At 44.2% G+C, this 20,655-nt stretch overlaps 1 protein-coding gene across 1 annotated transcript in view; it reads right to left on the bottom strand.

Annotated features, from left to right (window-relative positions):
- The window catches only part of FAM81A (family with sequence similarity 81 member A), a 35,012-nt gene extending 19,584 nt beyond the window's left edge, over positions 1 to 15,428 (bottom strand). The window contains exons 1-3 of the mRNA XM_050967996.1: positions 15,354 to 15,428; positions 13,620 to 13,893; positions 12,742 to 12,860 (exon numbers count right to left, since the gene is read on the bottom strand). Coding sequence (XP_050823953.1) covers positions 12,742 to 12,860; positions 13,620 to 13,893; positions 15,354 to 15,400 — 440 coding nt within the window. The 5' untranslated portion in view covers positions 15,401 to 15,428. The remainder of the gene's footprint in view (positions 1 to 12,741; positions 12,861 to 13,619; positions 13,894 to 15,353) is intronic.
- Positions 15,429 to 20,655: the final 5,227 nt, after the last annotated feature.

Raw genomic sequence — 20,655 nt, forward strand, 5'->3', positions numbered from 1 at the left:
CCTGACCAGAGGACCAATCAGGAAACAAGACTTTTTCAAATCTGGGTGGAGGGAAGTTTGTGTGTGAGTCCTGTTCTGGTCTTGTGCCTGTCTCTCTCTCGGCTATGAGAGGATTTCTGTCTCTTGCTTTCTAATCTTCTGTTTCCCAGTTGTAAGTACAAAAAACATAAGACAGTGATTTATATGTTTTTTTATTTTGTATTTACATGTGTGTAGTTGCTGGAGTGCTTTGAATTGTATTCTTTTTGAATAAGGCTGTTTATTCATATTTCTTTTAAGCAATTGACCCTGTATTTGTCACCTTAATACAGAGAGACCATTTTTATGTATTCTTTTTTCTTTTTACATAAAGCTTTCTTTTAAGACCTGTTGGAGTTTTTCTTTAGTGGGGAACTCCAGGGAATTGAGTCTGTGCTCACCAGGGAATTGGTGGGAGGAAGAAGTCAGGGGGAAATCTGTGTGTGTTAGATTTACTAGCCTGACTTTGCATACCCTCTGGGTGAAGAGGGAAGTACTTCTGTTTCCAGGACTGGAAATAGAGAGGGTGGAATCCCTCTGTTTAGATTCACAGAGCTTGCTTCTGTGTATCTCTCCAGGAACACCTGGAGGGGGGTAGGGAAAAGGTTTATTTCCCTTTGTTGTGAGACTCAAGGGATTTGGGTCTTGGGGTCCCCAGGGAAGGTTTTGGGGGGGACCAGAGTGCCCCAAAACACTCTAATTTTTTGGGTGGTGGCAGCTTTACCAGGTCCAAGCTGGTAACTAAGCTTGGAGGTTTTCATGCTAACCCCCATATTTTGGACGCTAAGGTCCAAATCTGGGACTAGGTTATGACATGAGTGGCAGCGTTTGTGGGAAAGATAGAATCCAGAAGCCAGTAGGAATATTATATTTTTCTTTTCTCTGCTAGGGGCTTTTAAGCAGACACAGTTTGGTTTTAAGGGAACCAGAGATAATTTTTTTTTCTCTGCTCTCTCTTACAGTTTCTGGCTTGCATATTAAGCAAGGAACCATTAAGAAACTATTATGGGTCTTTTGTCAGATAATAGCACTCCCATTAGGGGGCAATTACCAGCACAATACACATGCAAATAAAGTGGTTTTTCTGGTTTACTTTACACTGAAAAGATTAGCTAAAGGAAGAAAGGGAAAAAGGCACTGTTGCTAGGAGGCAATAGAGAACCTGCAGTTCAGAAGATAAACACCGGAGGGCACCCCAACACAAGAAAACAGGAACCATGCCTAACAAGACAAAAATGGAGGCCGAAGGACAAATCAAAGACGCCGAGCACAGGCAAGAGATGGAAAAAAAAATACAGGAACTGGAAATAAAACAAAAAGAGATGGAGCTGAAAGAAAGAGAAGAACAGATCAAAAATGCAGCCCACCTCAGAAAACTACAAGAAGAAGAGGTGGCCTACAAAAGAGAACAAACAGCCAGAGAGGTGGCCTACAAAAGAGAACAAGCAGCCAGAGAGGCAGCCTACAAAAGAGAGCAAGAAGCCAAAGATGCAGACCACCAAAAACAGCTGGAAATAAAAGAGAAAGAGTGGGAACTCCAGAGGGAAGCCCACCGATAGGCCATGGAATTAGAAAAGGCTAAGCAAAGCACAGCCAACCCTAACAACCCTGCGCCAATGATTGTTCCACGGCACAGGAAATTTCCCACCTACAAGGCAGGTGATGACACTGAGGCCTTCTTAGAAAATTTTGAAAGAGCCTGTCTTGGGTACAGCATCCCTGAAGGCCAGTACATGGTAGAATTGCAGCCACAGCTCAGTGGACCTTTAGCAGAGGTGGCAGCTGAAATGCCTAAGGAGAACATGAACGACTATAAACTTTTTCAAACCAAGGCCAGATACAGAATGGGGATAACCCCGGATCATGCCCGTCAGCGTTTCAGAACCCAAAAGTGGAAACCAGATGTGTCATTTCCCAAACACGCCTACTATGTTGGGAAAAATTATGAGGCCTGGATATCAGGACACAATGTTAAATCCTTGGATGAACTGCACCTCCTCATACAAATGGAGCAGTTCTTGGATGGTGTTCCTGAGGACAGAACACAGTATATACAAGATGGAAAACCCAAAAATCTCACCGAGGCGGGGGAGATTGGAGCCAGATGGATGGAAGTGGCAGAAAGCAAGAAAGCTACTGTCAAGGGGAACAAATACCCCAGAGGGCACACCGACCATAAACCCTACAACCGAGGGCAGCCAAAAACCCCACCTACAACCCAAGTAAAGCCACAGACACACTATTCTTCCACCTCACCAGTCTCCAGTAATTCACCTCGACCCAGTGACCCATCAGATGGAAGATGCTTTAAGTGTAATGAACTGGGACATATCAAGGCCAACTGCCCAAAGACCGCCAACCGAGTGCAGTTCATTACACCACCATCACACCAAAGATCCCCAGGCCCAGATGCCTCTCAAATACCCTTGGAGCGAAGGGAAAATTTGAGAGTGAGCGGAAAGAAGGTTTCTGCATGGAGAGACACGGGGGCACAAGTGTCAGCTATCCACCAATCCTTCGTAGACCCCAAATTCATCAACACAAAGGCCCAAGTGACAATTTACCCCTTCATGTCACAAGCTGTAGACTTGCCCACAGCTGAACTGCCTGTCCAGTACAAAGGCTGGTCAGGAATGTGGACTTTTGCAGTCTATGACAATTATCCTATCCCCATGCTACTGGGGGAAGACTTGGCCAACCAGGTGAAGCCGGCCAAGAGAGTGGGAATGGTTACACGCAGCCAAACCAGACAAGCTTCCAGACCCATTCCTGTTCCTGAGCCGTCCACAGGGGCCCCGTCTGTGTTACCAGAGACCCAGACAGAGGTAGTGGACCCGGATTCCATGCCAACCACTGAAACAGCCACAGCACCTCCAGTCCCAGGCCCGGAACTGGAACAGCAACCAGCACCAGCAAGTGCAACCACATCTTCAAACTCAACGCCAGAGGGCGCTCGCGAGCCAGAACTGGCAGAAGCAGCAGACAGCCATACCCAAAAGGCTCAGCCAGAGCCTGAAATACCGTCAGGTGCACCAGCGGAGAGTGGTTCACCAGCAACGGAAACAACCCCATCACCTACATCACTTCCAGAGAGACCAAGCCCAAGTCCACAGTCTGAGGAAGAACTGGTGACCCCAGCCTCAAGGGAACAGTTCCAGACTGAGCAGGAAGCAGATGACAGTCTTCAGAAAGCTTGGGCGGCGGCATGGAGCACCCCACCACCTCTCAGCTCTTCTAATCGATCCCGATTTGTTATAGACCAAGGACTTTTATACAAGGAGATTCATTCTGGTGGACACCGGGAAGAATGGCAGCCGCAAAAACAGTTGGTGGTTCCAACTAAGTACCAGGGGAAGCTCTTAAGCTTAGCCCATGATCATCCCAGTGGCCATGCTGGGGTGAACAGAACCAAGGACTGGTTGGGGAAGTCCTTCCACTGGGAGGGGATGGGCAAGGATGTTGCCAAGTATGTCCGGTCTTGTGAGGTATGCCAAAGAGTGGGAAAACCCCAAGACCAGGTCAAGGCCCCTCTCCAGCCACTCCCCATAATTGAGGTCCCATTTCAGCGAGTAGCTGTAGATCTTCTGGGTCCTTTCCCAAAAAAGATGCCCAGAGGAAAGCAGTACGTACTGACTTTCGTGGACTTTGCTACCCGATGGCCAGAAGCAGTAGCTCTAGGCAACACCAGGGCTAACACTGTGTGCCTGGCCCTAACAGACATTTTTGCCAGGGTAGGTTGGCCCTCCGACATCCTTACAGATTCAGGATCTAATTTCCTGGCAGGGACCATGCAAAAACTGTGGGAAACTCATGGGGTGAACCACTTGGTTGCCACCTCGTACCACCATCAAACCAATGGCCTGGTGGAAAGGTTTAATGGAACTTTGGGGGCCATGATACGTAAATTTGTCAACGAACACTCCAATAATTGGGACCTAATGTTGCAGCAGTTGCTGTTTGCCTACAGGGCTGTACCACATCCCAGTTTAGGGTTTTCACCGTTTGAACTTGTGTATGGTCACGAGGTTAAGGGGCCATTACAGTTGGTGAAGCAGCAATGGGAGGGGTTTACGCCTTCTCCAGGAACTAACATTCTGGACTTTGTAAGCAACCTACAAAGCACCCTCCGACACTCTTTAGCCCTTGCTAAAGAGAACCTAAAGGAGGCTCAGGAAGAGCAAAAGGCCTGGTATGGCAAACATACCAGAGAACATTCCTTCAAGGTAGGAGACCAGGTTATGGTCTTGAAGGCGCAACAGGCCCATAAGATGGAAGCATCATGGGAAGGGCCATTCACGGTCCAAGAGCGCCTGGGAACTGTGAACTACCTCATAGCATTTCCCAATTCCTCACTAAAGTCCAGAGTGTACCATGTTAATTCTCTCAAGCCTTTCTATTCCAGAGACTTATAGGTTTGTCAGTTTACAGTCCAGGGAGATGATGCGGAGTGGCCTGACAGTGTCTACTACGACGGGAAAAAAGACGGTGGCGTAGAAGAGGTGAACCTCTCAACCACCCTAGAACGTCTGCAGCGGCGACAAATCAAGGAGCTGTGCACTAGCTTCGCCCCATTGTTCTCAGCCACCCCAGGACGGACTGAACGGGCATACCACTCCATTGACACAGGTAATGCTCACGCAATTAGAACCCCACCCTACCAGGTGTCTCCTCATGCCCAAGCTGCTATTGAATGGGAGATCCAGAACATGCTACAGATGGGTATAATCCGCTCATCTACCAGTGCATGGGCATCTCCAGTGGTTCTGGTACCCAAACCAGATGGGGAAATACGCTTTTGCGTGGACTACCATAAGCTAAATGCGGTAACTCGTCTGGACAACTATCCAATGCCACGCACCGATGAGCTATTGGAGAAGTTGGGACGTGCCCAGTTCATCTCTACAATAGACTTAACCCAGGGGTACTGGCAAGTACCGCTAGATGAACTTGCCAAGGAGAGGTCAGCATTCGTCACCCATGCGGGGGTATATGAATTTAATGTCTTTCCTTTCAGCCTGCGAAATGCACCTGCCACCTTCCAGAGGCTGGTAGATGGTCTACTAGCAGGACTGGGAGAATATGCAGTTGCCTACCTCGATGATGTGGCCATTTTTTTCAGACTCCTGGCCAGAACACCTACTACACCTGGAAAAGGTCTTTGAGCGCATCAGGCAGGCCGGACTAACTGTTAAGGCCAAAAAGTGTCAAATAGGCCAAAACAGAGTGACTTACCTGGGGCACCAGGTGGGTCGAGGAACCATAAACCTCCTACAGGCCAAGGTGGATGCTATCCAAAAGTGGCCTGTCCCAAGGTCAAAGAAACAGGTCCAATCCTTCTTAGGCTTGTCTGAGTACTACAGGCGATTTGTACCACACTACAGCCAAATCGCTGCCCCACTGACCGACCTGACCAAAAAGACCCAGCCAAATGCAGTTAACTGGACTGATGAGTGTCAAAAGGCCTTTACCCAGCTTAAGGCGACGCTCATGTCTGACCCTGTGCTCAGGGCCCCGGATTTTGACAAGCCATTCCTAGTAACCACGGATGCATCTGCGCATGGTATAGGAGCAGTTCTCATGCAGGAAGCAACAGATCACAACTTCCATCCTGTTGTGTTTCTCAGCAAAAAACTGTCTGAGCGGGAAAGTCACTGGTCAGTCAGTGAAAAGGAATGCTATGCCATTGTGTACACCCTGGAAAAGCTACGCCCATATGTTTGGGGACGGCGGTTCCAGCTACAAACTGACCATGCTGCACTAAAGTGGCTTCATACTGCCAAGGGGAACAACAAAAAACTTCTTCGTTGGAGTTTAGGTCTCCAAGATTTTGATTTTGAAATTCAGCACATCTCAGGAGCTTCTAACAAAGTAGCTGATGCACTCTCCCATGAGAGTTTCCCAGAATCCAGTAGTTAGAAAAGTGTTCTTAAAATGCAGAAGTCTGTTAGTTATATACTTGTATATATGTAAAGGTGCATGTGTTGTATTAATCTGTTTATTTTAAAGTTCTAGGAGGAAATCGCCGCCAGTGAGCTTCCCCACTGTCTGCAATTTGGGGGGCGTGTCATAAACAGATAGCTAAGGGTTAATGTCTCTTTCACCTGGAAAGAAGTAACCTGAAACACCTGACCAGAGGACCAATCAGGAAACAAGACCTTTTCAAATCTGAGTGGAGGGAAGTTTGTGTGTGAGTCCTTTGTTCTGGTCTTGTGCCTGTCTCTCTCTCGGCTATGAGAGGATTTCTGTCTCTTGCTTTCTAATCTTCTGTTTCCCAGTTGTAAGTACAAAAAACATAAGACAGTGATTTATATGTTTTTTTATTTTGTATTTACATGTGTGTAGTTGCTGGAGTGCTTTGAATTGTATTCTTTTTGAATAAGGCTGTTTATTCATATTTCTTTTAAGCAATTGACCCTGTATTTGTCACCTTAATACAGCGAGACCATTTTTATGTATTCTTTTTTCTTTTTACATAAAGCTTTCTTTTAAGACCTGTTGGAGTTTTTCTTTAGTGGGGAACTCCAGGGAATTGAGTCTGTGCTCACCAGGGAATTGGTGGGAGGAAGAAGTCAGGGGGAAATCTGTGTGTGTTAGATTTACTAGCCTGACTTTGCATACCCTCTGGGTGAAGAGGGAAGTACTTCTGTTTCCAGGACTGGAAATAGAGAGGGTGGAATCCCTCTGTTTAGATTCACGGAGCTTGCTTCTGTGTATCTCTCCAGGAACACCTGGAGGGGGGAAGGGAAAAGGTTTATTTCCCTTTGTTGTGAGACTCAAGGGATTTGGGTCTTGGGGTCCCCAGGGAAGGTTTTGGGGGGGACCAGAGTGCCCCAAAACACTCTAATTTTTTGGGTGGTGGCAGCTTTACCAGGTCCAAGCTGGTAACCAAGCTTGGAGGTTTTCATGCTAACCCCCATATTTTGGACGCTAAGGTCCAAATCTGGGACTAGGTTATGTCATAGGTATACCACATCCACCGCTTCTCCCTTATCCACAAGGCTCGTTATCCTATCAAAGAAAGCTATCAGATTGGTTTGACATGATTTGTTCTTTACAAATCCATGCTGGCTATTTCCTATCACCTTACCACCTTCCAAGTGTTTGCAGATGATTTCTTTAATTACTTGCTCTATTATCTTCCCTGGCACAGAAGTTAAACTAACTGGTCTGTAGTTTCCTGGGTTGTTTTTATTTCCCTTTTTATAGATGGGCGCTATATTTGCCCTTTTCCAGTCTTCTGGAATCTCTCCCGTCTCCCATGTCTTTCCAAAGATAATAGCTAGAGGCTCAGATACCTCCTCTATTAACTCCTTGAGTATTCTAGAATGCATTTCATCAGGCCCTGGTGACTTGCAAGCATCTAACTTTTCCAAGTGATTTTTAACTTGCTCTTTTTTTATTTTATCTTCTAAACCTACCCCCTTCCCATAAGCATTCACTATGTTAGACATTCCTTCAGACTTCTCAGTGAAGACCGAAACAAAGAAGTCATTAAGCATCTCTGCCATTTCCAAGTTTCCTGTTACTGTTTCTCCCTCCTCACTGAGCAGTGGGCCTACCCTGTCCTTGGTCTTCCCCTTGCTTCTAATGTATTGATAAAAAGTCTTCTTGTTTCCCTTTATTCCCATAGCTAGTTTGAGCTCATTTTGTGCCTTTGCCTTTCTAATCTTGCCCCTACATTCCTGTGTTATTTGCCTATATTCATCCTTTGTAATCTGACCTAGTTTCCATTTTTTATATGACTCCTTTTTATTTTGTAGGTCATGCAAGATCTTGTGGTTAAGCCAAGGTGGTCTTTGCCACATTTTCTATCTTTCCTAACCATCGGAATAGCTTGCTTTTGGGCCCTTAATAGTGTCCCTTTGAAAAACTGCCAACTCTCCTCAGTTGTTTTTCCCCTCAGTCTTGATTCCCATGGGACCTTACCTATCAGCTCTCTGAGCTTACCAAAATCCGCCTTCCTGAAATCCATTGTCTCTATTTTGCTGTACTCCCTTCTACCCTTCCTTAGAATTGCAAACTCTATGATTTCATGATCACTTTCACCCAAGCTTCCTTCTACTTCCAAATTCTCAATGAGTTCCTCCCTATTTGTTAAAATCAAGTCTAGAACAACTTCCCCCTTAGTAGCTTTTTCAACCTTCTGAAATAAAAAGTTGTCTGCAATGCAGTCCAGGAACTTACTGGATAGTCTGTGCCCCGCGGTGTTATTTTCCCAACATATATCTAGATAGTTGAAGTCCCCCATCACCATCAAATCTTGGGCTTTGGAGAACTAGTCTGATCTAGTATAGCAATTCTGATGTTCCTAAATCTTTCATAAAATTTCACTTAGCTTAATGATACTGATTATTTATTATTGATACTAATAATTTATGGTGAACTTGTACAGCATCTTTCATGCTGAACAATTTCAAAGCATTTTACAAAATGATCAGCAAATTATACATAAGTAGATATGGGCATGAGGCACAAGCTGGAATCTGAATTTGAACTTTCTCAGAGTTTGGAGGGTATTCAGCTGTAGGGATTTAGGCTCATCACTTTATAGAGATGAGAACAGCTGTGAAGTTCAGATTCAGGTCTGAAACGTCTCCAGAAGTTGGGGGAGTTTGGATTTGGGTTATGCTTCAAGAGCATCTGTCTATAAGGATAATACTACACTCACCAAGAAATGCAGCTACCTGGAAGAACAAACAGAATAGCTGTTCAACACTGTACAGATGAGATGAACTACAGAATGGGTTATGATAGTCAAGAAATAATACAATATCCATTTGAAATTGCAAGGGGAATTTAGATAGGCAGAATGTAATCACCCAAGTGGATATTTGGCCAGAATCCTGGATTAACACTCAAATTCTTACAAAAACTGATCAAAAGTTAACTCAGAGATCTAGCCTGATAACCAGCAGGCTAGACTCACCCTTTGGATTCTCCTGGTGGAACAGTTTGGGTGAAATTATACAAGTGAGTTCATTTCAAGTTATTGATGAAATAACTGCAAGCAATTTAGGACAGTCTCCCACTACATATTTGTATAGCACCAAGTACAATGGTGTTGCAGTCTCAGTTGGGATCTTTAGGCACTACTGTAATACAAATTATAATAATTATAATCAATAGTTGTAGGAATTTTTACAGCAAAATGTGATTGTAACTGAAGGCAGTTAATTCATTCTCACAGAACAATGTCCTCATTGAATTCAGCAGTTTACAAGTAAAACAAGTTTTCTTCCTTCTCAGGGGAAGAGTTTAACAAAATGCCTGATGGGGAAGCATGAAACTGCAAATAACAAGAGAAAATAAACTGGTTCTGTCTCAGTAATGAAGATGAATTTCCAACCCCCGAGGCACTCTGATGACTGACCTTGAGCACTGCACTTTGTGTAATCTCTGTCATGTAGTTATAATTATCGAGGGAAAGCGAGACCTACCCTGAGTAAACATATCAAGAAAAAATAATGGTCTAAGTGTAAGTGAGGCAATGGTCCCGCTCAGGGCCAGCTCCAGGCCCCAGCGCGCCAAGCGCGTGCTTTGGGCGGCATGCCGCGGGGGGCGCTCTGCCGGTTGCCGGGAGGGTGGCAGGTGGCTCCGGTGGACCTCCTGCAGGTGTCCCTGCGGAGGGTCTGCCGGTCCCACGGCTCCGGTGGAGCATCTGCAGGCACGCCTGTGGGAGGTCCACCAGAGCCGCGGGACCGGCAGACCCTCCACAGGGACGCCTGCAGGAGATCCACCGGAGCCATGGGACCGACAAGCGGCAGAGCGCCCCCTGCGACGTGCCGCCGTGCTTGGGGCAGCGAAATGGCTAGAGCCGGCCCTGGTCCTGCTATTGTGGGGAACTTTCCTGGCTTCTGCACTACCCCGGTGAAGTGGGCTAGCGAAAGGATTTGAGTCCTCGCTCCCACTTCCTTTACCCAGAGGCCTCCCTGCCCTTGAAGACTCCCCTTCCACTCTCCTGTCTGGCACAGTCCTCGTAACCCCAACAAGGCTGGGCCCAGGATTCCTGGGAGGCTCAACCCCCAACCCTGCTGTGGTCACCCAGGACAGGGGCTAGGGTGTCCACATTCCGGGATACTCTCTTTGCACTGCGCACCTCCCTGACCCACTGATCACATTATACAATTTAAAGCAAATACAAGTTATTTAATTAACAATTAATTTAAAAAAAGAATAAGGAAAAATGGAAAAGGTTAAAGGAAAACACATCACCCTGCTCTGTGGCAGAGAACATTACAAACAGTGTCTCTGGACATCAGGGCAGTTCACAGTCTGTTCCTTGTAGGTCCCAGGCCTCCTTCTCTGGCCCTGGCTGTGCTGCAGGGACGCTGCGGGTTGGACACTTGCTCTGGCGGTGGCCACACACTCTCAGGCTCTGGGTGGCAGGGACCCTTCTCCCCAGTGTCACCCCCGCTCTGTCAGAGGTATGATCCCCCTCCAAGTCTGGCCTGCAGGGCCTCTTGGCTGAGGCGTCTCCCTGTGCTGGGCCCTCTTCCCAGGGTCCCGCTCACTCTCCCAAGCTGCTGATCGCACCCAGCTCCGGACTGCTCCAGCCCCAGCTCCACACTGCCTCAGCACAGCTGCTGCTGCTGCTGTGCCTTCAGCTCCCTGGACTGCTTCTCTGGCCTCTCTGGCTCCAGTTGCTACAGCTCTGCTCCCAAGGCAGGTCTGCTCTGCAGGCTGCTTCTGTGTCTCTCTCTCAGCTCTCACCTGCTTCCTGGGCTGCTTGTCTGGCCCCTCTGGCTCTGGTTGCTGCAGCTCCCCTCCCAGGGCAGGTCTCTCTCTCTGGGCTGTGCTCTGCCTTTTTGGGCTGCAGCTCTGCTCCTAGCAGCTTAGCTTGGGCCCCTGCTCTCTCCTTCACTCGGCCCCACTCTGTCTGACCCAGGCAATTTCAGCTCTCACGGCGGATGGGACCCACCCTGGCCTTCTGTCTCTTTGATTAGCCTGCCCGCCCTGTCAATCAGGCTGACCTGGAGCATTGGCCTCTCGCCATTGTTCCTGGGGACTGTCAGTCTCAGGGTCCTGATTTGCCATTGATCCCTCCCCTTTTAGTGCTGGGAGCTAGCAACCAAATACTCACACTGAATGTTAGTAAGGGGATAACAGTCCCCTTATATAAGTGCTGATAGCCAACCACCATCCTCCATTTTAAGCGCTTTGCCATTTAGGGCCACATTTTGGCAAGTTCTCATTCATGTGAGTACTCTCCTTAAATTCAGTGGCACTACTTGCATGAATGAGCACTCACCAATGTGAATAAAGGCTGCACAAGCTGGCACTAATTGTGTTGCTCTAAACATGGCATCTTGTAGAATCTCAATGTGAATCCTTTATATGAAAGAGAGCTATGCAGGAAGACTCATGCAGATGAATTTGGCAGTGACCCTTCAGTGATAAATAAATATTGTTCAATAGTTTGTCTGACCTGAAGACAACAAAGCAAGAGCTGGTTTTGTTCTTTCCCGTTGTACATAAAAGAACTGGCTGAATGTCTGAAAAATCAGTCCTCTGTAGTCAGTGCTTTAAACCATGTTTAAACCACTCCTTGGAAACTGGGCTAACAAGTCAATGTGGAACTATATGCTGCCCAATATAGACACCAGGAAATCTTACAGAAACTTTTAACCTTTCACCTCCTTCAGCTGAGTTTTTCTAACCTGTTGAAGGTATCAGTAAATCATTGCAGATGAACCGCAGGCAACTAACAAAACTGGTCCAGCAAAAAAGAATGGAATGTCTTCAAAAATCCAGATAATGGGACAAATTCATCCTTGGTGTAATTCGGCAGAAGCCATCTATCATAAAGATTCTGTACGCGAAATTATCTCCTCGTCTACAGCTGTGCAACCCCACTACCTTCCGATTGTGTCTTCATTGTCATTGGTGCCAGCTGTAAGTAGGTTTGTCCAGGTGTCATTGAGAGTATAATCAAAAAACAAAGTGTAAGGGCTTGTCTACACTTAAAATGCTGCAGCAGGTAAACTGCACCAATGCTGCTGCACCAATGCAGCATTTCAGTGAAGAGAGTACCTGCACTGGCAGCATAGTTAATCCACCTCCTCAAGAGGCGGTAGCTATGTCAATAGGAGAAGCCCTCCCATCAACATAGCCCTGTCTACACCAGGAGTTAGGTCCACACCCCTGAGCGACATAGTTCTACCAACGTAAGTTGCTAGTGTAGACCAGGCCTATGTGACGGCTTAATTTGGCCTGCAGAATCTCTGTCACTCTATGCTTTCCTCCACTCCCTTTACTTTAAACCCTGGGAATAACATGTAGTTTATCTAATGTTTAATAAGATTAACCAGGTTGTTTCTATTTCTTAAAATACATTCAAAAGCAATATATAATTTTATATTGCTCCCTGGGAACGCAAATTGTTCCATGATACCTTTACTACAGGTGAGCTAAAGAGTTAGTTCAAAAAAAAAAAAAACCAGCCTGAACCTCAGTCCTTTCTAAAACTGAACCAAACTGAAGCATTTTTAGAATTCAAGCCTATTTACTGAAATCTAATTTCAAGAATTAGCAGTCATGTAACTAGTTTTAATATTTGATACTGGAATGCAGATTATTGTGCATTGCCATGAAAACATTGAGCCAAATTCATTCTGGGAGTTAGGCCAAGGTTAAATTTGGGCCACTGTCATTAAATGTAAAAGGAATACTTCAAGATTAATAGAAAATCAGCTGACTGCAAAAAATACCAGAACCGACACTTACCTTGCAACTCTCCCCCGAAGATCTCCCAAACCAGACAACTGCCGCATTTCCAGGCTCTTTAAAGTAGAATTAGTTCCATAACTGAGGTTATCCCTGACACGTATCTGTTCCTGCAGCATCTATAAGGCATTAATATGCAAACAGGAGTTCAATAAGTCACGTATTATACCTTCAATAGGCCACTTATATTTTGCTAAATCCAAATAAAATATAAAATCTATTTTTTAATTTAACAACAACTGTTTTTATAGGCATGCAGAAAGTGGTGCATTATACTCATTTATGGCTTCTCCTGGTTTTCAGGGCCCAAGCTACACACACAACTCTCACTGAAGTTACACTGGAAGCAGAATTGGGCCCTGAAATACTAACCTATATTTGTCCATCTACCACTACCCTGCTAATTTCTGCAGAGGTTAGGTTTAAGATTGCATATTTGACTGTGAGTGGATCACCTGGATGTGTGCATTGTGAGTGGTGCATGTGGAAAGTGAAAGGAAGTTTTTCTTGCAGGGATGAGGAGTCTGTGAGTATGTTTAGGCGGTAGGGCCTTTAAACTTAGGTTGAAATGCATGTTAGCGCTGCATTAACTGATGATTTCCTAGGTTTTCTAGTTTTGTGCTGAAAGGAAATAGATTAGCACCACAAAATTGTTTGTGTAGAATTTATATTTAAAGTCCTGCCACCCCGTACTGTTTTTTTCATAGCCACAAAAAGAACTACATATTCTGCATGCACTTTGTAAGGATGTACACACAGTTTATAAACTCTTCAGATCTTATACTTACATCACATATTAAATCTTACTACATTTTCTAATTAAACTTGGAGTCAATAGCAGAGATAGTGTCAGCCCCCGGGAAAGAATCAGAACATACCTCAATGTCCCGGTTAAGCTGCCTCACTATTGCCGTTATGTTTCGGATGTGTTCTTCTAAGAGTTGCCTAGCCAACCGATCTCCTCCCCCTTTGTTCTGCATTCTATGCAAAGTGGAAACAATGTCCTCCTTAATGCGAAAAGCGTGTTCCACAAGGGCAGCAGTTGTTTTCTCATGGCTTAGAATTCTGTCTTCTAGCTGATCCACGAGACTTGCAGATGCTAATGGGACCGCAGTCAAAGCTTGGCTGTGTAGTGGTATATTTCGAATCCGTCTAACAAAAGAAATAAATTCAAACAAATGTATTATTAATGCATTGCCAGATACTGAGGGCCTTACTCAAAACTCTGTTGTAGCTTTTAACCACAGCCATGTATGTGAGATTGATACTAGCTTAGTAGAAGCACTGGGGAATAGAGTGCCTCCAGAAAGAATACTACCACCCAGAAATCCTGAACACTTCCAGGGAGAGGCCCACTGCTGTACATAAGCAGGTGCAGCATTTGCTGCCATGAGTGGTAGGTGTAAAGGGAAGTCAGGGCCTCCTCCCCATCTCATGTAGGGTGAGTAACCCAGGCATGTACACTTAACAAAAGGGTATTAGTGTGTTTTGGGATGAATTAAGACAGACAAAGTAGTGTGGCTGGGAACATGAACTCAGAATGTTTTTGATTAAATTTTGCAAGTATTACTACACGTGCAAACTTCGCAGCTGCTTTTTTTCCATCCTTGTTCAAAGCAATAACTGCAATAAAGTTAAATAAAAATAGACTAAGAAGGAATATCTTGAGTCTGCATCCATTCTTTTCTCTTCCAATAAGGCTACTCCTGGAGTATGCATCCAAAAACTTCTCCTCTTGGGAGCTGAATAAATACATGCTAAAGCTTTGGAAATCCAGGAGGGACAAAATCCAAGCTACTCACAGTCTCTAAGGCAACTTTTCAAAAAGAGGTCAGCTCCCATTTAGGCACCTAAATAATTGTGCAGATTTTTCAAAAGAGCTCCAGCTGAGCAGCTTCTACTGAAAGCAATAGTTGCTGCTGAGATGCTGAGACTTTTGAAAATCTGGCCATTGATGAACGCAGTCTTTCACAGAGTTAAGTTTTGTAACACACAAGTTTTGTAATCACAGAGGAAAGATTTTCAAAGGCACAAAGAGAAAATTGGTATTCAACTCCCATTGAAAGTCAACAAGCATTGAGGGCCTAATTCCCCATTGTGCCTTTAAACAGCTCTTAGTTATTTTCTTTGAACATCTTAGTTATTTCTTTTTTTCTTGTATTCTGTATATGTTATCTGATATTCATAGGGGCCAAATCATGAAGTGAAGGCTAAATTCTGTTCTCACTTACATTGTGCTGTAATTTCACTGAAGTTAATGGAGATGCAACCAGAATGTAAATGAAGGTGGAATTTGGCCCTAAATTTTTACATTCACTCCTTACTCACGAAAGACTTTCACTGGGACAAGTTCTGATGTCCTGGGTTTTCACTGTCACAGTTGAAGCCAGTAGAAGTTTTCCTTGAGACAGGACTGAATAAAAGCTAAGGGCTTCAGGATTTGGCCCATGATTTGGATAAGCAGAGTATATGTCTACAATATTTAATTTAGTTTAGTTGTTGCATTAAGTACAAACGCTACAATGTTAAGCATGATTGTAAACAGAGAATTAAAGAAGCACAGATACTCCTGCACTCTGTAGATTCTAGATTTCTAACATGACAGACTGTACCTTTCAGCAGGGGCAAGTGTCGGAAAGATTGGGCTTCGCTGTGCCATTTTCTTTTCAATAATTTATGTCTGTTGAGAAAATACACATTAAATTATTTCACAGTTGTTTATGTCTGGCACGGAAATGACTTTGTGTATCTGTTTAAAGTAAACCTTAAGATTATGCTAGCAACTCTAACATTGGAAGCCATTTTATATATTGCCCATGATTTTGCTTTCAGCCTACTTGCATCCAAAATTTGATATAACACAAAAAAACAGGGAGGAGAATTAGATGACTAAAAACAACTAAAAAGCTTTTTCAAGCGAATGCAGCACGCATGAAAGCTGCTAGATTGACAAGCCTGGAGGTTGTTGTCCTCTGTTTATCCACAGAACTAATAATAGTAAAGCCTCTCTCTCATATAGCACTTTTCATCAGTCAACCTCAAAGCGCTTTACAGTCTGCAATGTGTTTAGCCTCACAACCCTGTTCTGAAATAGGGAAGATTACCCCAATTTTTTACAGTTGGGAAATTGAGGCACAGTGAGGCTAAATGCTTTGTCAAGAGTCACACAGTAGGTCAGTTCTTGGTGTAGTGAGGAATTGAATCTGGCTCCCCATGTTGTAAGCCAGTACCCTCACCACTGGACCATCCTTCCTCCCAGAACAAGGTGGGCACAGGCAGTGGCAAAGTGAACTTCTTAACAGCAGTCCGTGAACAGGACCACCACTAGGGATGAGAGGATATTACTGTGTCAGGGCTTAGGCTAGGTGAAATTTGCCCTGTGAAAGGTCTGTAGGGAACTCAGTGGTTCAGAAGCCTGGTGTTTGTCTTCTGCACAGGGATGAATTTGACATTCAGTTCTTGGCCTCTCTCATGAGAGAGAAGAGTGCCAGGTAGTGCCTCTGGTGGCTTTGTGATGTGGACATAAAAGCTTGCTGGAAATTTTCTAATGGAACATTTTTCTGTCAGAAAATGATGATTCATTGAAAACTACATATTTCATGGAAATATGTTGATTTTGATGGATTTCTCTTTCAGAAGAAGAATGGAACAGAGCATCCCGTTAAGGCTGAAGTGTTCCAATTTGATCTTTTCAGAATGGAATGTTTTGTTTCCAAACAACTTTTCAGGGTTTTTAAAAAAAAATTATGTAATATAATATAATTTTTTAAGAAGTTGAAATCAGAATGAAACATTTGTATTTTATTTAATTTTTTTATTATTTCATGTCATGGGAAATTTCAAATTTTTTGGTTTTGTTGTGTCTCAGAACAGAAAAAAATTCTAAATTATGGAATATCCCATAAAACAGAAAATCTGGTTCCCACGCAGCTCTAGCGGATACCTCTCTACTGTGAACTGGACTGAGACTCACCAAAGTATTTCATACAGGTCACCACAAAGCCACAAGATGATAACTTTCAGCCATTATTGACCTAGTGAGCACAGTGGCAATTATCTATACTACTTCTATTTCCCATTCTAAGTATTGGTAAATTTGGTGTTAGCTCAAAATTACTATATGGTACCCATGGGTAAATATAAATTGTGTAACAGTGACTACACAGTGATGTGAAATTGAATGGCTTTGCAACTCATTACCAATCCTCCTGGCACTGAGGCTGCATGTCTGATATTTTTCAAGTATTTACCAGTATGAGAGAAGAATTTGCAACACAAGGATTGTTTGGTAGTTTGCCTCAAAAATGTTCAGATCATAATTAATATTAATTGTGCTATTTTAAAATTGTTTTAAATTAGTTTAGTGGGAAATATTCACAAATACATTTCACTTAGAGTGACTTCAGAACATGTAGTCACAACTGGGGTAGCTTTGATCTAGCTAGATCAAATAACAATATCACTGAAGTCAAGGAAGTAGCATATGGACTAGACACTCAAGTACATAACCCAGGGTTTGTGCTGCTGCCCCAGCTGCTGCAGCTTCACAGCTAGCTCAAGTAGCCATTTGTCTAATTTTAGAAATTAACTAAATTGCTCAGGTGATGTACACACCACATTTTGTCAGGATGGTCAGCAGGATCTGCTTACACTGGATTCCATGCAGACCACTCCCATTTGAGGTAAACTACAGTATACTCAAACTATGCCCTTGCTTTTCATTTCAGATAAAAAGGGGCTACATTAACTGGTTTAGATTTTTTACAAATATATTATTGGGACTATGGGGAGATTTTCAAAAAACACAAAGGGCAGTTAGGCATCCAAATCCCACCGACAATGAATGGCACCTAATTCCCATTTATGCCTTTGAAAATTTTCCCCTTTAGTATTGCTCTCTATTATGAATAGTCCCATTAACTTCAACAGTACATGTTTGCAGGATTGGGCCTGTGGCCTAGCTCGAAGCTATGACAATTTACACCAGCGGAGGATCTGCCCCCATGATTCTAAGGTCTTGTCTATATGAATATTTAGTTCACAGCAAGCCAAGGTGTAAATCTACCTCGATCTAGCCTGCCACGGAATAAGTATCCGTGAGGACCCTGCTGTCATGCATTAAAATTCCATAATGTGCTTTGATCTACTCCAGGGATCGGCAACCTTTGGCACGCAGCTCACCAGGGTAAGCACCCTGGTGGGCCAGGCCAGTTTGTTTACCTGCCACGTCCGCACGTTCAGCTGATCACGGCTCCCACTGGCCGCGGTTTGCCACTCCAGGCCAATGGGGGTGGTGGGAAGCAGCGGCTAGCATAACCCTCGGCCTGCGCTGCTTCCCACAGCCCCCATTGGCCTAGGACAGCAAACCGCAGCTAGAGGGAGCCACAATTGGCCGAAGCTGCAGACACTGCAGGTAAACAAACCATTCGGGCCCACCACGGTGCTTACCCTGGCGAGTCATGTGCCAAAGGTTGCCAATCCCTGATCTACTCCCATTTTGATGCAACATAATTTAAGTTCACTTCAGAACTTCCAGTGCACAGCAGCAGGGTTCACACAGACACTTTAGTGCACAGCAGGCTAGTGTGGGGTAGACTTACATTCCAGCTTGCCAGGTGTTAAGTGTTCATATGGACAGTCCCTATAAATTGACATCTGTGGTCATCTAAACAAACCCAGTACTCACAGGCAACTGCAACTTTCTAAAATTGCTATACCTTTCTGATCCAACTCTAACTTGATATACAAAAATTACACAGAAATAATTCTAAACTGTGATTAAAAAAGCAGTAAAAGCAAGAAATTCAGTGAAAGCTGACACTCCCCTCTCAATTATGGCAAACTTTTGCATGGATCACTTAATAGTGAGTGTCTGGTTATTAGCATCTACAGTTGTACCCCAGAATTACCAATCCCCAGAAAATTTTAAAATATCCCAAGTTAAGAGACATAGTCCCAGCTGAAATATTCATAAAATCAGTAATTTAAAACCAAAAATCCTTACAAGAAACATTTATAGTTAGCCAAGAACCCCACCCACTTCATAACTAAGCTGTGATACTCTTGCTCCTATATCAGAGGGGTAGCCATGTTAGTCTGGATCTGTAAAAGCAGCAAAGAGTCCTGTGGCACCTTACAGACTAACAGACGTATTGGAGCATGAGCTTTCGTGGGTGAATACCCACTTCGTCGGATGCATGTGGGTATTCACCCACAAAAGCTCATGCTCCAATACGTCTGTTAGTCTGTAAGGTGCCACAGGATTCTTTGCTGCTTTTGCTCCTATAGAGTAGTACCTCTTTATAGAGTAGACGTATTCATGGTGTAATGTACTATTCAACATAGGTAAGTGTATCACAGTGTGGCCATTAGTATTACATTTAAGTAACCCAGCCATTTGAAAGCTTGTTTTGAGAGATAAATAGATTCTACAACACTGTACTCTGTGGAGCAGACCTAACTGTGCTTCCAATATAATAGGCTTTCCAATTTAATAATGGAAATGCAGCAAAGAGTTCTGTGGCACCTAATAGACTAACATGCATCCGATGAAGTGGGTATTCACCCACTAAAGCTCATGCTCCAATACGTCTGTTAGTACATGAGGTGCCACAGGACTCTCTGCTGCTTTTACAGATCCAGACTAACATGGCTACCCCTCTGATACTTGAATAATGGAAATGTTAACCCTAGCGTACTGGGTCAGGAGCCAGCCATGTTTTAACCAGGTCCCCTAACTCAGTGGTAGTTGGATAGAGAGCCTTAAGAAAGAGAGGAAACGCCACACAAAAATAAACAAATTCTGTTGGCTAAAGCATCTCCAGCATTAGGAACTGGGAAATCACCAACTAAGGTCAACACTGCTAACCTATGACACTGAAGGGAAACAATAGAATATTTCTAGTAATAGGAAATGTTTTAGCATCCATGGTTAATACATAAATAAAACACAGTCAGGATGATACATAATGTTAAGGATGTGTTTGCTGAAGAATGGAACAAAAATGTTTGAGACAGTACATTATATGGAATAATATGTTATGCAGGTTCAAATATCGGCAGTAAGACATCTAACTAATTTGTGCCTGTAGAAACAGAGGGTCACTGAAAATCTGGTTAAGATTTAGTCTTTTAACCATTTGTTTAATATTTCAAATAGCCATAATATATATGGTAATAACCACAGATTCTGATATCACTTGCACCCATGTAACTCTATTAACTTCAGTGCAACTCTGGATTTATAGCAGCGTAAATGAGATCAGAATTTGGCTCAGTAGGATATTTGCCAAAAGGAGTGTTAGCCGTAACCAAATCCATCTACTCTATGCCATCTAAAAACAAATGTTTTTGACATTGCAGTGGGGTATACAAACCTCACACAGGGCTGAAAGGGGTTAAAGGGCAGTACGGGGCCCAGCTAGCCCCACCTCTCCAACCCTGCAGAGCATGCTCCATCTGGAGACAGGGGTGAAAAGGGAGCAACCAAGCTCCGAAGGGGGAGGTTGGGGAGGAGTGCAGACCAATCCTGAAGGTGGGCTGGAGAAGCCTCCCTGGAGGAACAGGACTGTATGCAGAGCCCATCTGGACTGGCAATTGGGTTTCATTTTCATTTTTCTTTTCTCCTTATCTGGGACCAGAAGCTGAGGGAGTGAAGGAGTGGTAGGAAGTGACCCAGGGAAAGTAGCTCAGAGAGCCCCTCCCTGTAGGCAAATTCTGCTGACCCTCCTTGGGCCCTGGGTCAGAGCCCAGTGGAGTGGGTGGGTCCAGGCTACCTTACCACTGCCCCATGAATGAGTGGACACTAACCACTAGGCCCTTCAGTCCGCTGAGGAGCCTATTACAGATGTAGCAATGATTGGTCCTTTTTCACATTGGGCCTGATCCTGAATTCCATGTGAACTCAGAATTGCT

Source organism: Gopherus flavomarginatus, chromosome 9 (genome assembly GCF_025201925.1).
Source record: "Gopherus flavomarginatus isolate rGopFla2 chromosome 9, rGopFla2.mat.asm, whole genome shotgun sequence".
Lineage (NCBI taxonomy): Eukaryota > Metazoa > Chordata > Testudines > Testudinidae > Gopherus > Gopherus flavomarginatus.